Here is a 14820-nt window from a genome sequence, read left to right as displayed (position 1 = left end):
AGAAAGAAAGAAAGAAAGAAAGAAAGAAAGAAAGAAAGAAAGAAAGAAAGAAAGAAAGAAAAAAAGGAATTATGGTCGAGTCATTCACTATTTCTTTACCGAATACCTATTGTACTGAGCTTGGAAAGGACAAAACATGAGTAGAACACAGCCCTTGTCCTCAATGGGTTAAAAGTGGAGCAAGCAGAGAGACACATAAACAACTAAGTGTAATACAATGTGATGAAAGCAATGATAGCTTCATGCTGAAGTTCTGTGGGAGCAGCAGAGGAGGGAACCATCAACTCTTTCTCCGAGGGAGGTAAAGAATTAATCAGGAGCAGGATGTGGCCAGAGGAAGAATTAGGGTATAAGACAGGCTCTAGCCGGGGGACAGGATTTCTAGTTTTGCATGCCAGCTAAAACAGGAGGGAAGGGGAAGGGGCGGGGGGGGGGGGTCTGCCCCTGAGGATCACCACGCGGCTGAACAAAATCTGCATCCCGCAATGCTTGGGTGGAGAATTGAGTAGGACCACAAGCTTGCAGCTGGTGGGAGTTGGCTTTATTCTAGCATGAACAATGTAAGCTACTTGGGCCTGGCCTCGAGGTCAGTGGCTAAGAATAAGGTGCTGGTGAAACTGTAATCTGGATTAGCTGCTGTACCTTCCTATTGCCAGAGTTCAGGAATCCATGAGGAGAATACAGAGAGACGGGGGGCATGGGGCTGGTGGACAGGCTGACTCTGGAAATGTGAGTATGGAGACCCAGACCATAGGTGAGGAATAAGATACTCAGTGAAAAGCAACCAGAGCGGGATCTATGTGAAGAAACTCAAATAGAAAACTATAGGAATCTAGAGATGGGGGTAGGGAACAGAGAACACAGGGTATTGTCCAAAAGGCCAGGAGACTGCAGAGCCCAAAAACCATAAACCAAAACTCAGAGGCCCTCGGAACCACTGTGCTGAACAACACCAGAGAGCACCATTCACATCCAAGTCCATGGGAACAAGTTCCTTGGAATGCCAACATGAAGCCCTATAAGGATCTGTGATCTAAGGACATCTGTGTCATCTTTGTTCTTTATCTATATGACAGCATCCCTGGAAACTCAGGACACAAAGCATGTATGCCAAATTTTGATTTGGTCAAAGGAGCATTTAAGTGGCTGAGTTTTTATTTGAGAAGGAGAAGTTCCAAATCCATACTTTCCCCCTCAAATTATAGGATTCCATGGAAAGGCTCTAACAGCCAGACCTTGCTGGGAGGTCTGGATCCCATGCCTGGGTCCCTTAGGAGGACCAAGTTGGATTACCAAAAGGAAGCCAGAGTAATACATGTTTAGGTTTTGTACAGTTTGGGGGCCCCAGGGACACACAGTGGTTTGGAGACAGGATCAGACAGTCTGTTTCTTTTAAGTGTCTGTTCTTTGTGGAGCACAAAGATATAAAGCAGGATTTGAAAACCTCAGAGGTCTTCAGGGCCCAGGCAGCTAACAAAAATACATGACGTAGCTGGAAAGGAGACAAAAGGGAATGGTGGGGCCTGTAGAGAACTGGAAAGTACCTTCACGCCCACCTAAAGGAATTCAAAATCAGATGTGTATATATATATATTTTTTTTTTTAATTTTATTTATTTAAGTAATCTCTATACCCAACATGGGGCTTGAACTCATGACCCTGAGATCAAGAGTCACATGCTTTTCCGGCTGAGCCAGCCTAGCGCACCCAAAATCAGTTATTTGTAAACAGCTTATTGGACATAGACCTGGGGGCTGGCTGTAGTAGGTTTGTGACTCCTGATAAAAGGAAAGGGGTCATGGAAACTGAAGGTTAGAGGGCATTGCATGTACGAGTTTTTGTGGGGAGGTCTATACAGGGAGAGTATGAGTGCTTGAAATGTCAATCCCAGAGCTAAGTGTGAGCATGGCTACTGGCGAGGAAGCCTTAATCTGAAAAGCAGAGAGAATGGAATTAGTACTGGTCCTGGGGCTTGAGCTGCTTCCCTGTTCCAGTGCCTGCCAGTATTAGGTGACTTTGGTTCAGGTCACACCTTGCCCACAGCACTCTTTGCTCAGGGTGACTCAACTCTGCCCTAGAATTTATTTTTATATAAATATTTACAGAGCAAATTCAAAGAATCTGTTGGGGATTAGGAGAAATGATGGATTTTAAGTGAGAAAGTTGTCCCAGGCTAGTGGAAATTAAGCTCTCTTGCCTATTACAGGGAATGAAAAACCCAATCGAGGAACCTTAGACCTTAGCTCCCTCATACCTCATTAATGCTACTCCCAAGGAAATCCTTGTGCCTGCTTTCTCTTGCACGGAAAGGGGAGGGGCAGACAATCCTGGCTCATGTGGGTCAGGTTCAGGTTCAGCTTCATAGAACCAGTTAATGACAGAAGCCAAGTCCTGCCTTTGTGTGCCCAGGGGAACACACCAACCTATCTACCCACAACTCACCCCTCATCCCTTCTTCCTTCCCCCAAACCACACACGAGGCTCTCCTGACTTCCTTTCCAGAACCAGAGACTGCCAAGATCAAGCCTCGACTCTAGGAAGTAGTGCTAAAGGGTTAAAATGTGTTTGTGTTTGAGAGGTACTAGGAAAAATAGAAATGCAGAATTGGGGGTTCTAATAAAGTTACAGACCCAGCCCCCTCCATTCCCTTGAACGGCTGCTGAATTACCCGAGAACTTTGGACGGTAATGGTTTTTTTTTAATCCCTTGCAGCTAATCTGAAGCTCATTTGTTAGTTTTGAGAAGGACAGAGTTTGTTTGCATAGCGTAGAATCGCAAGGAGTGCTGGCAACTATATGTGGTCCTAATTTCCCTAGCTTGGGCCCTAAAAGGGAGCCACAAGTGCTGATCTCTCCCATGGAACTCTGAAGGGCTCCAGTAAATTCAAAGAACGTGTAAATGTTGTTATTAAAGCTTGTTCCCCGAAGTGAGAAAGAACCTCTCTTTAAAACCCAGCTCTGCTCCTTCCAGCTGTGTGACCTTGAACCATGACTTAACTTTCACAGTGCAGCTTCTATGAATGGGGATGACAATGAACCCCTGCCCCATGGGGGTTTTGATGAGATGATGCATGTAAATAGCAGGGACACATATCACAGCTGACACTTATCCAGCACCTATTAGGTATTTCCTGTACAAACATAAGGAAACAAAGGGGAGAGAGCCATACTGTGTCCTCCTCTGAACTCCTGGACACTTTGTACTTACCTAACAGTGCATCACGGTCTTCCTGGTGTATCATAAATGTGTCTTAGCTCAAGAGCAGGATTAGGGTCTTTTCAAATTACCTACTGGGTACAGGAGGCCATCTTATGTGGAGTGGGAGCTCAGAACAGTTTGCGGAATCAAGGAATCAAAGAACTCCAGTTTATACTCATTATTGTCCATGGGGTCCCATGCCTGCTCCCTTCGTTACCCTGGTTTGCACATTGCTGTGCTGAGCCATGCTGTTAGCCATGGCCGCTTCCAGTCCCCAGCTTTGCGCACCTGTCCCTCTCTGGCCTGAGCCTCTGGAGCCCTTCCTCTCTGTTGCACCACTCTGGGACACTCCTGCCTTTGTGTTTCACTCCTGTCCTTCTGCTTCCCCACCATGGCTCCCCCTCTTCCACCGGGGCTGATTTTCATTGACAGAGAAATCAACCACAGCCTTCGGCCCTCAGGACAGCAGAGCAGATCTAGGGCAAGAGAAGAGAGGACATGGTGAGTACTGGGCTCAGTGGTCCTGAGATGCCCCTCACCAACCACGTTCCCCTTTGCAGGAGCAGGAGGCCACCTACCACCATGAGCAGCACCCTGTCACCCACAGACTTCGACAGCTTGGAGATCCAGGGCCAGTACAGCGACATCAACAACCGCTGGGACCTGCCTGACTCGGACTGGGACAATGACAGCAGCTCAGCCCGCCTCTTTGAGAGGTCTCGCATTAAGGCCCTGGCAGGTGAGGCCAGGGGAGGGTCAGGGGAGATGCTGAGGAGGCTGGGGAGAGAAGCTTGTCAGGAAGAGTCCTTTAACCTTATGGGAAGACCAACTTTCTTTCTAAGCTGCCACACAAGAGTAGGAAATCCAGATCACCCCCATCAAGCCCCTGGGCCCAACTTAGCACCGAGAGCAAACATCACACAATCCAGAATGTTCCCCAGCTTCCCCTCCCCCAGGCACAGGACTCAATTCTCTTCCTCTCTGTCCCTGAGTCATGGTTCCTAGCTCTTTTTCACTTACTCCTGCCATCTCCACCCACCCATCTCCCTTACCTTTCATCCCCTTGTTGTGTCTTCCTTGGTCTTCACTGTCACCTCTCACACCTGTTCTCCCTCCCAGTCCATTATCCTCCCCTCTCCCTCCCCGCCTGTTCCTTCCACCTGCCGCCTGTTCCTCCCATTGTTTCATCTACCTGTTCCCTGAAGCAGGTTCCCTCCTCCCGCTGCTGGTTTCTGCAGCTGCCCATTCTCCCGGGTCTGCTCTCTACCCACCAAGGCCTCTGCCCTCCCCTAAGGCTTGGGCTCTTCCCTCAGCTTCTTGGAGCGAGCGCAAACAAACCCGTCGGACGGGCCTCCCTGCGTTCCTGGAGGAGTTGTCATGGCAACAAGAGTGCAGCTGCCACCTGACACCACCAGGGGCTGGCGTGGGGCTGAGTCACCCACACACCCTAAGGCCACCCACCCCGTCTGGTTTCCCTCCTTCATCCCACCCTTGTCTTTTCCACCCACCTGCTGGCCTCCCAGCCCAGTGCGGTGGGAGAGGCCGCAACTATTATTCCCCCCTCAGAGGCAGTGCTCCCAGCACGAGTGGGTGGCCTCCTGGAAGAAGGGAGACACTGAGGGGGTGGTTCCCAAACCGGGCTGCAGTTTTTACAGGATCACCCAGGGACATTTTTACAAATACAGGTTCCCAAGCCCCTCCCCTTCGTAGACACATTGAATTAGGATCTTTGAACATACGGTCCAGAAATCAGGATTTTTAAAAAGCTCTCCAGGTAACTCTTTTCAGGCAGCCCAGCATCCATCTGAGGACCCTTGGGTGATGGCTTTAGCTCTGGGGATCCCTCATCATTTTCTCCTGGACCTCACTGCCTTTCTGGTTGGGTCTTCAGGCTGGCTTATGAAATGCACCTATCAGTGTTTCTATAGATGAGAACAGTGGGTTACGGACAATGTCACCTCTTTGAGGAAAAGTTTCCCTGGTACCCTGGTTTTGGATGCACGTTGCCTCTAGCTAGAACTGTCATGATGTCGGTGTGCACATGTCTTGTGCCACCCAGGACTGTTTCGATGTCTGTGCACATGACACGTGATACCCAGGACCATCACCATGTTCACGCACACATGCCACCCGAGCTGTCATTTCTCCACCACCAAACCGGGCTCTCCCGAAGAGGCATCTCAGTATGGGCTTAGCCTAGCGCTGCAGCTTGCACCTACTGGTGCAAATAAATACGGGATGAATGGAGACAGGAGAGAGGCAAGAGTAGGCTGTAAGGGGCAGGCGCTGAAGCCCAGAGAAAGGAAGGAAGAAGATCTGGCAGCCGTCCCTTTGGTGCTGCGCACTGGGGGCCTGGAATGGCCTGGCTGAGGAGGGCCTGGTGGGCCTAGCAGAAGGGAAGAGCCAGAACTGGAAGTGGTGACAAACAAGTAGGGAAGACACTAACACCTATTTCACAGATAAGGGGACTTGAGCAACCGCCTAAGCACAGAGCCTGGCACCTACTGAGCTGGTTTTGCCTCTTGGAGGATTTCTCTTTCTCTGCTCTGGGAGTTGGCGATTAAAGCTCATGTCCAGAAGGGGACTTCCCAGAGTCGCCCCAAGAGGGGCCAGCCTTGTTACACCTGCAAACCTTCGGGGGCCCACGCTGAGGCAGCCGGGGCGGTGGAGGGGGGGGCGGGGGGTTGCCGAGGGCAGTTCCCCGCTCGCCCCGCAGGGCCCGGCCCGCCACAGCCGGCCGCGCTCCGCCTCCCGCCCCTCCCCCGGCACCGTCCGACCTGTTTGTCGGGAGCGGCCTCTGTCTCCTCTCGCTCGCAGCCAGGTCTGCTCCGTCGACTTGCCCCGGAGCTCAGGCGCCCAGACGGCCGGAACACCGTTTCCCCCGCTCGGCGACACGTTCACCACCTTTGAGCCAACTCCCTGACGGGAGCCCAGGCGTTCGGGGACCCCGGGTTCCGGGGGCGGGGGAGGGGAGCGGACCAGTGGCGCCCCGCGCGGCGCGGGCAGGGCATGGGCGCAGGGCCCCGGGCCGCGTGAGAGGCAGCGGGCGGCATGAATGGGAACGGAGTGAGCAGGGCGCACGGGCCTGGCCTGAACGGGGCGGGCGACTTTTACTATGAGGCCGTGGAAGGGGCGCAGAGCCCCGGGGGCCTCCTGCTGTCGCCAGCTGCCTTCATCAACCCCGCTCAGTACGCCAGCGTGCTGGAAGGCCGCTTCAAACAGCTTCAAGGTGAGCTGCCGGGCTGGGGGGGGGGGGGGGGGGGGCACCGGGCGGGAGCATCGGAGCAAAGCCCGAGTGGGACATGGTCCGTGCTCAGCCGACGATGTGCCGGGGGAGTAATTACAAGAGCCCACGAAAAACTTGGTACTGACAGAGTGGGGAAAGGCTTGGACGCCCTGGAAGAAGGGACAGTGAGCGTGGCGGCAGCGCACAGGAGGGCACCCAGGCAGTCCGCTGTGGCTGCTGAGGGTTTGGAGGTGAAGCACCTGCTGGGAGAGCTGGAAGGAGAGAGGGTGGTGAGCGGGAAGGCTGAGCCACCTAGGGCTTGTTGCCCTGGGTTTCTGAGTGGGTGTCCCGAGGTGTGTGAGGGAGTGCGTCAGACAGGCTCAGGTATATTCTGAGCAGGCATGTGTTCATGCTGGCATCAATATTTCAGTGTATTTTTGGAACCCACTGTGTTTTGGGGTGTCCGTGGGTGTTGTGGGCACCTTGTGAAATTCTGCTTTGCCTCTGGTTCTTGGCTTTGCCCAGTTTTCTCCTAGCTGCCACTGTTTTCACGTCTTCCTCTCTTACCCTACCTGTGGGCCAAAATGGCCTCACCCCAGTGCACCTGGCATCAGGGCAGTCTCCACAGATCCAATAAAGGCTGATGATCTGGGCAATCCCCAGCTCAGAAGGGGCCTGTGGACCCTGAAAGGAGGCCCACAGAGCAGGGGCCCATGGGTGCAGTTGTTAGGACCCCAAGGTTGGCCTGGGTAAGAGACAGAGGTTGGAGGTAAGAGACAGAAATAGACATGGGTGTGTTGTTATGTTTTATGGGTGAGGTGCCTAGGAATGTGAGACTCAGGGATGAGTCTTTTCAGTTTCTGAGATGCTGGTGCTGAGAAGGGAAACAAAAGTGACTCTTCAGACCCTGGCCACTTGGGTTGGGTCCTCACACTAGGCTTCTCTAGGGGAAATGGGCAGAAATCCTTGTGGCCAGAGCAGCTCCCAATGGCCTGCACTTCTTCCCTCACTTTGTCATTTATAACGTTTAAAATTTTAACTTTTCTGCAGAACCTAAAAAGCATGTGTTTATCAGCAGCCCTTCTTGCAGACCAGGCAGCAAGGCATTTCCTCCCCTTCTTTGAGATCTGCACCTAACTCTGCCTGAAGCTTCCCCCTGTGTTTCTTGGGCTCAGTGTTTTCCCTATTCCCAGCTTTCAAGATTGTTTTCCTTCTTTGCATTGGAATGTTGGTGTCCTGGGACAGGATCCCCTTTCAGCCAATCAAATGAACCCACCCCAGAAGTAGAGGAGCCTGTCTTTTCTTTAAATTATCCCAGGAGAGCAAGCTGACTCAGGAGGCTCGCAGCCTCTAATGTCATGTCCTTCTAATGACCACTTGGAAGAGCCTCTGCTGCTGCTGCTGCTGCTGCTGCTGCTGCTGTAATTTAAGTCCACGCCCTTTCCTTTGTCCATCACCAAAGAGAACAGCCACACCTCCTGCTGGTCCTGGTTTTCCTTCGGGTTAGATCATGCCTGGATAACTGTAACTCATCAAGGAGTAACTCATCATGTGTGCCAAGCTTCTTACATACATTGTCTCATTTAATCAACGTAGTGACCCGTTGAAGTAGAAAGTCGAGTAGTATGCCCGTTTTACAGATAAGGAAAGTGAGGCCCTGATGAAGTAACAGTGTTTCACCACTGTTACAGGACAGAGCCCTGGTCCCAGATCCTAGCCCTTCTCCGTATGTCTCACTGCCTCTAATTCCTTTCATCCTTTCTTCTCAAAGCCTGTTTTCTCATTTTTATTTTTTACTTTATGAGCTCATTCCATTTTCTTTATTTCCTGCTTTTAAGTTAGGGATTTTCATCTCAGGCACCTTCCTTCCCCTCCTGCATACCCGACCTCACTTCCAGTCTCTCAAGCACCCCCAGGCCCCTAACCCTGTCAACTGGTATTTAGAAGCAGGTGCACTGTACTTGAAGGCTAGAAATGACCCCATATCGCTGCCACAGATGAGCGAGAAGCTGTGCAGAAGAAAACCTTCACCAAGTGGGTGAACTCACACCTGGCCCGGGTGACATGCCGGGTGGGAGACCTGTACAGCGACCTTCGGGATGGACGTAACCTCCTGAGGCTCCTCGAGGTGCTCTCAGGAGAGACACTGGTAAGCTGTGGTCATAGAGGAGGAGGGAGGCCGAAAAACAGTGGGCAAGGGGACAAACTTGGAGTTGCCCTTCGAGAGGAATAACAGCACAGAGTGGAAAGCAGTTGGCTGTTGTCTGCTCAGAGGATGGTTTCAGTTGGAGAGGCTTTGCTACATGGGTTAAACAGGAGCATTGCTTCATGGAGACAGAAACAGTGGCCCCATTGAAAACATTTCTTTTCCCACCCACTCTGGGTGCAATTAATTCCCTTGGGAATCTTAATCTGCCCAAGCCTGATCTGGAACCTCAGCTTTGGCTGTGTGAACTTTGGCCCAGACTTGAGGGCTGTCCCTGTGTTCCTGAGGGGGGTCATGGGGAAGGTGTGCAAAGGAGGGCCCTGGGAAGGCTAGGAGGGAAGGAGGAGGAGGCCCATGGATTCATGTCATTGTGTCCTCTGTCCCTCAACAGCCAAAGCCCACAAAAGGCCGCATGCGGATCCACTGCCTGGAGAACGTGGACAAGGCGCTACAGTTCCTGAAGGAGCAGAAAGTGCACTTGGAAAATATGGGCTCCCATGACATTGTGGACGGAAACCACCGTCTGACCCTTGGGCTGGTCTGGACCATCATCCTTCGATTCCAGGTACCCCACAGAGTGTCACACAGAATGTGCTTCGCACATTGGTGCTGTACCGTGGACAGGCACTGCCAGTCCCTGGCATGATCGATACAAACAGGAAGGGTCTAGAACCTTGTATAGCACTTTGTTGGTTGCTGCGATATCCAGGCCCCAGATCAAGGGACTCTCCTCCTTAAACAGAGTAGAGACCAGTGTGAGTGTTGTCAAACTTCTGTGGCCAGTTCCCCGTGGCCCGGTTTGTTGACTGGTCACATGTAGTACGACCACATGTTGGACCACAAGGGACCGGAGATTTTACAGACTGAACTTTCACCCCTGAGAGTTTGAGAACTGCATTTGGGGTCTGGTCATTGGTCCACTCCTCCGTCTCAAACTCTGCTTGCCTCCCTAAAACAGTCACCATACTGTTCCTTATGCTCTGAGCACAGGCAGTCCAGTGTCCTAATGCCATCACAACTGTCCTGGTTGTCCCCTTTCTCCCTGGGTGTAACCTTTTCAGCTCCTCGCAGCCCTGAGCAGAACTCCATCAGTGTCCCCTTTAAAACCCTGCTCTCAGGCACTCGTGGGTCCCCACCTGGAGGAGGCAGCAATCTTCGTCTTGAGGAACGTCCACTATTCTGACATCTTACCCCATCTTGATGCCTCAGATCCTTTTGAACCAATGTTTTGTGGTCACTCGCCTAGGAGGAACGGTCCCAGGCTCTGTTCCTGCACCCCTATCACAGGAGTCTAAAGAGCAGTTTCCTGCTGTACATTTCTGAGTATCTCCAATAACTCCAGGAGCCCCTGTTCAAAGAGTGAGGATCTTCTTTCTCTCCTTCTTAGATCCAGGACATCAGTGTGGAAACAGAAGACAACAAGGAGAAGAAGTCAGCCAAGGATGCCCTACTGCTGTGGTGCCAGATGAAGACCGCGGGGTGAGGCTGCCCAGGGACCATGGCCTTGGAGGGTTGGATGCACCAAGCTGTGTGGTAAAGGAGGCCTGGGCTCCAGGACCTATTAGCTGGGGACCCATTGTTGAGTTGCAGACCCGGGCTAGGCCCTACTTACCATTTGTCCCGGTCTCTGTATATAGGTATCCCAATGTCAACGTGCACAACTTCACCACCAGCTGGAGAGATGGTCTGGCCTTCAACGCCATTGTGCATAAACACCGGTGAGGAGCCAGGGTTAGCGAGCCCACCCGAGCTGCCGGGTTGGTTAATGGCCTAGGGGCACACACACGCACAAACAGTGAGATGGGCCACCCGGCAGTTATGAGAAATGAACATTCAGAGAAGAGCTGGGATGTGGGGGCAACACGATGCACAGAAGGCAGGGATGGGAGCCGAGATGGGGAGGGATGGGTGTGTGTGGGTTTAGGGTCCTTGGTTCTGGACAAAATGGAGTTGGTGACAAGGATAAAGAATAGGGGTAGCTTTACTTTTCCTCTAGGAGCTCATGTGCTCCCAATGCCTTCTATATTCCCCCTCGTTGCAGGCCGGATCTGCTGGATTTTGAGTCACTGAAGAAGTGCAATGCACACTACAATCTGCAAAACGCTTTCAATCTGGCCGAGAAGGAGCTGGGGCTCACGAAACTGCTGGATCCTGAAGGTGGGGCAGAGGGGTCTACCAAAGACGCTGCGAGATAGAGATAGAAGGCAGATGATGAGTGGGCGCCTGGGGCTGGCAGAGGGGTGGGGTGTGTGCATGGGAGGTGACTGCTAATGGATATGGGGTTTCCTTTGGGGGATGATGTTCCAGAATAGATAGTGGTGAGGGCTGCACGTCCTTGTGAATATACTAAAAACTGCTGAATAGTATACTTAATTTTTAATTTTTTTTTTAGTGTTTATTTTTGGAGGAGAGAGAGAGAGAGAGACAGAGCATGAGCTGGGGAGGGGCAGAGAGAGAAGGAGACACAGAATTTGAAGCAGACTCTGGGCTCTGAGCTGTCAACACAGAGCCCAACGCAGGCTCGAACTCACAAGCTATGCCACCATGACCTGAGCAGAAGTCGGGCACTTAACCGACTGAGTCACCCAGGCGCCCCATGAATAGTATACTTTATTTTTTTATTTAAAAAACATTTTTTTATGTTTACTTTTGAGACAGAGAGATAGACAGAGTGCGAGCAGGGGAGGGGCAGAGAGAGAGAGGGAGACACAGGTCTGAAGCAGGCTCCAGGCTCTGAGCTGTCAGCACAGAGCCCGCCGCGGGGCTCGAACTCACGAACGGTGAGATCATGACCTGAGCTGAAGTCGGACACTTAACTGACTGAGCCACCCAGGCGCCCCTGAATAGTATACTTTAAAAGGGTGAATTTTATGGTATGAGAATTATATCTCAATTTAAAAAACAAAACAAAAAACAGCTGTGGGAAGAGGTGCCACCCTGTGGCAGAAAGAGCCCTAGGCTACAGTTCCATCCCAACCCCACCATGGACCAGCTCTAGAGCCAGTCACTTAGCCTCTCTGTGGCTTAGTTTCCTCATCTCTAATATGGGAAGATTGGTCTATGTGGTCTCTAAGGCCCTTCTCATTCTAAAATTCTAGGGTTCTAAATAAAGCTGCATGACCTTTTTTTAAAAAAATTTTTAATGTTTATTTTTGAGAGAGAGAGAGAGAGAGAGACAGAGTGTGAGCAGGGGAGGGGCAGAGAGAGAGGGAGACACAGAATCTGAAGCAGGCTCCAGGCTCTGAGCTGTCAGCACAGAGCCCAACGCGGGGCTCAAACCCACAGACTGCAAGATCATGACCTGAGCTGAAGTTGGATGCTTAACCGACTAAGCGACCCCAGCGCCCCTAAGCTGCATGACCTTGAGGACTCACCAAACGTGGGCCTTACAGTCAGCAGCCCCTGCTGACTGGCCTCTGTGGTTCTGACATTAACACTGGTGAGACTGGCCATAGCCACCAGGCTTTTATTTGGTACTTGGCACTGCACTTGATGTTTCAATTGATTTAATCCTCACAACACCCCCTTGAAATCAGTACTGTTATTATTGTCCATTTATGGAGGAGAAGATGGGGACCTATAACAGGGTTAAGTGACTTTCCCAAGGTCATACAGCTGGTGGAGCAGAGAGTCAAACTCCAGACCTGTTTGCTCAGCCACATCCGGGAGAGCAGAGAACAGTCTTGGTGCCTCCAGGAAAGGGAGGCAGAGAAGGGCCAAGGGGCTTCCCAGCTGGAAACGCCCCTTCTTAAACTCCCTGGGCAGACTTGGGTCTCGGTTGTTTTCTCCCTGTTTTCCATCCCACCGTAGCCCCATCTCAGTCCCTCTCAGTCCAGAGAGACGACAGCTAACTGATGTTAGAGGGAGGGCAAATGTAGGATCCTGGGAGAGCATTGGAGAAGCACAGCTATGATAAAGAACATTTATGCAAAGCTAAGTATCCTGTAACTTGACGAGGTGATTCCAGTGGTTCCTGCCTGCCTGTGAGCTTTCAGAAGTGGTCAAAGGGCTGCTGGTCCTCTAGTCTTCCCTTTAGGCAGGATGGAATCTGCCTAATAGAACCCAGGGATTTCAAGTCCTAGTCAGCCTTCGCCCTTGTGGTAGAAGCTGATTTGCCTCAAGGACATTCACCTCCTTGGACCCATAGCTGAACTTTGGGATTGAGGTCGAAAATAGCCGTGACCATGCCCCAAGATGGCCCTGAGAACTGCTGGGGCTCACTGGGCCTGTCCCTCTGAACATCCTGGGTGCAGGAAGCTTACTTTGTACCCTCCGTCTTGCTGCCCCTGAATCCATTGACTTCTTAGACATCTTTCCAGTTCTTAAGTACAAGATCCATCCCCAGACAGGAATACGGTTTCTTTCCTTACCTTTCTTCCCCTAAACAACTAACTTTGGTCTCCACTGGAAACAGTGGGTAAAAACCTCCTTGGGCTTCTGAATTTTGTCCTCTGCTTATTTCTAGGAGGGGAAAAAAAAAAAAAATCTTAGCTTTTGCATGCCCTTTTAGTCCAAAGGATTTATTTGTCATTTTGTACTGAGAGGTACTGGAAAGAGGTCAGTCTTGGAGGGTTGGGGATGGGGTGAGGCTGGGACTGGGGTGAATGATTCAAGCTGCAGGTGGATTTCTGGGAGGCAGGTTCCTAATCTCTAAGCATACACGACTGACCTGGGTGATCCTTTTTCTCAGATGTGAATGTGGACCAGCCAGATGAGAAATCAATCATTACTTACGTGGCTACTTACTACCACTACTTCTCCAAGATGAAGGCCCTGGCTGTGGAAGGCAAAAGGATTGGCAAGGTATTCCCCACCACGGGGCGGTCAGCACAGAGGTCTGGCCTGGAGGTCTTCCTCCCCTAAAGCAGAGACAGGGCGGAGCTGTGGGGCTGGGCCAGGGACCCCTTGGGCAGGCCCCCCATGTCGCTGTCTCACAGGTGCTGGACCATGCCATGGAGGCAGAGCGTCTGGTAGAGAAGTACGAGTCCCTGGCCTCAGAACTGCTGCAGTGGATTGAGCAAACAATTGTGACCCTCAACGACCGGCAGCTGGCCAACTCCCTGAGCGGGGTCCAGAACCAGCTACAGTCCTTCAATTCCTACCGCACGGTGGAGAAGCCACCCAAGTAGGTGCCTGGGGACCACCCCCTGCAGCAGCGTGCCTGCCCTGAGCCGTGCTCATGGGAGAAGGAGCCTAAATTAGGGGGGCCTTTTGGGAGGGAAATTTGGCAGGACATAAATGCAGCGAAGGCTCATGTCTCCCAGCTCAAAGTGCCAGAAGCAATTCCAATATAAATTTTTTAAATGATTATCCATTTTTTAAAGATCATGCTGTAGGAATGCTTGCTGCAGTCGAGTCAGTGCAATCCACTCGGATAAGATTACTGGCTGGGTGTTGCAGAACCCTATTTCAGCTCAGGGCCAGGGGGACTGGATCTGACAGGAGGGTCATAACCAACAACACGGGTGTGCGACCGGTGACTTACACTTTGCAAAGGTTCTTACTGTTTACCTATATTAGAAATTGGCTTTTTTTCAAGTGCAGAATTGCCATTAGGCAGTTCTATACCGTGCATGCTAAACCTTCTGTTTTCCTGTTTTTGAGCTTTTTCGGAGTTAATGTGTCTCAGCTCCAGAACGAACACTGATCTAGCAAACATCTGTTCCTACACATTCCAAGAATGATTTAAGGTGTGCCCTTTGACCCAGAAAGGTCTCTTCTGGGCATTGAACAAAGATATAGCTTCCAGGATGTTCACTAACCTGACCTTTGTAAAAGCAAAATGAGTCATGGGATAGCCACTGAAATTAACGTTGAAGAGCTGCATTTGTTGACATGAAAAGACGTTCATGGGGGCGCCTGGGTGGCGCAGTCGGTTAAGCGTCCGACTTCAACCAGGTCACGATCTCGCGGTCCGTGAGTTTGAGCCCCGCGTCGGGCTCTGGGCTGATGGCTCAGAGCCTGGAGCCTGTTTCCGATTCTGTGTCTCCCTCTCTCTCTGCCCCTCCCCCGTTCATGCTCTGTCTCTCTCTGTCCCAAAAATAAATAAACGTTGAAAAAAAAACAATTTAAAGAAAAGACGTTCATGAAAAATAGGTGAAGAAGCAGTTTACAAAACTGCTTATTTGTAGACAGCAGGGAGCAAATGGCGAAACGTTCAGGTTCAAAGTACCTGAGTTCAAATCCTGGC

The 14820-nt window shown here is 51.4% G+C and overlaps 1 protein-coding gene across 2 annotated transcripts in view; it reads left to right on the top strand.

Moving 5' to 3' along the window:
• The window catches only part of SPTBN2 (spectrin beta, non-erythrocytic 2), a 42885-nt gene that overhangs the window by 6307 nt on the left and 21758 nt on the right, over window positions 1-14820 (top strand). The window contains exons 2-9 of one of the 2 annotated variants that reach the window (XM_040465986.1): window positions 3759-3937; window positions 8422-8573; window positions 9022-9195; window positions 10018-10109; window positions 10268-10348; window positions 10672-10787; window positions 13321-13433; window positions 13568-13755. In XM_040465986.1, coding sequence (XP_040321920.1) covers window positions 3781-3937; window positions 8422-8573; window positions 9022-9195; window positions 10018-10109; window positions 10268-10348; window positions 10672-10787; window positions 13321-13433; window positions 13568-13755 — 1073 coding nt within the window. In that variant the 5' untranslated portion in view covers window positions 3759-3780. Of the gene's footprint in view, window positions 1-3758; window positions 3938-6204; window positions 6428-8421; window positions 8574-9021; window positions 9196-10017; window positions 10110-10267; window positions 10349-10671; window positions 10788-13320; window positions 13434-13567; window positions 13756-14820 lie in introns of those variants that run through there. The other variant, XM_040465985.1, reaches the window with a different exon arrangement.

Source organism: Herpailurus yagouaroundi, unplaced genomic scaffold, assembly GCF_014898765.1.
Source record: "Herpailurus yagouaroundi ecotype Mexico unplaced genomic scaffold, PumYag 569, whole genome shotgun sequence".
Taxonomy (NCBI): domain Eukaryota; kingdom Metazoa; phylum Chordata; class Mammalia; order Carnivora; family Felidae; genus Herpailurus; species Herpailurus yagouaroundi.
Note: the sequence above shows the minus strand (reverse complement) of the source record. Positions and strands in the feature narration are given on the sequence as shown.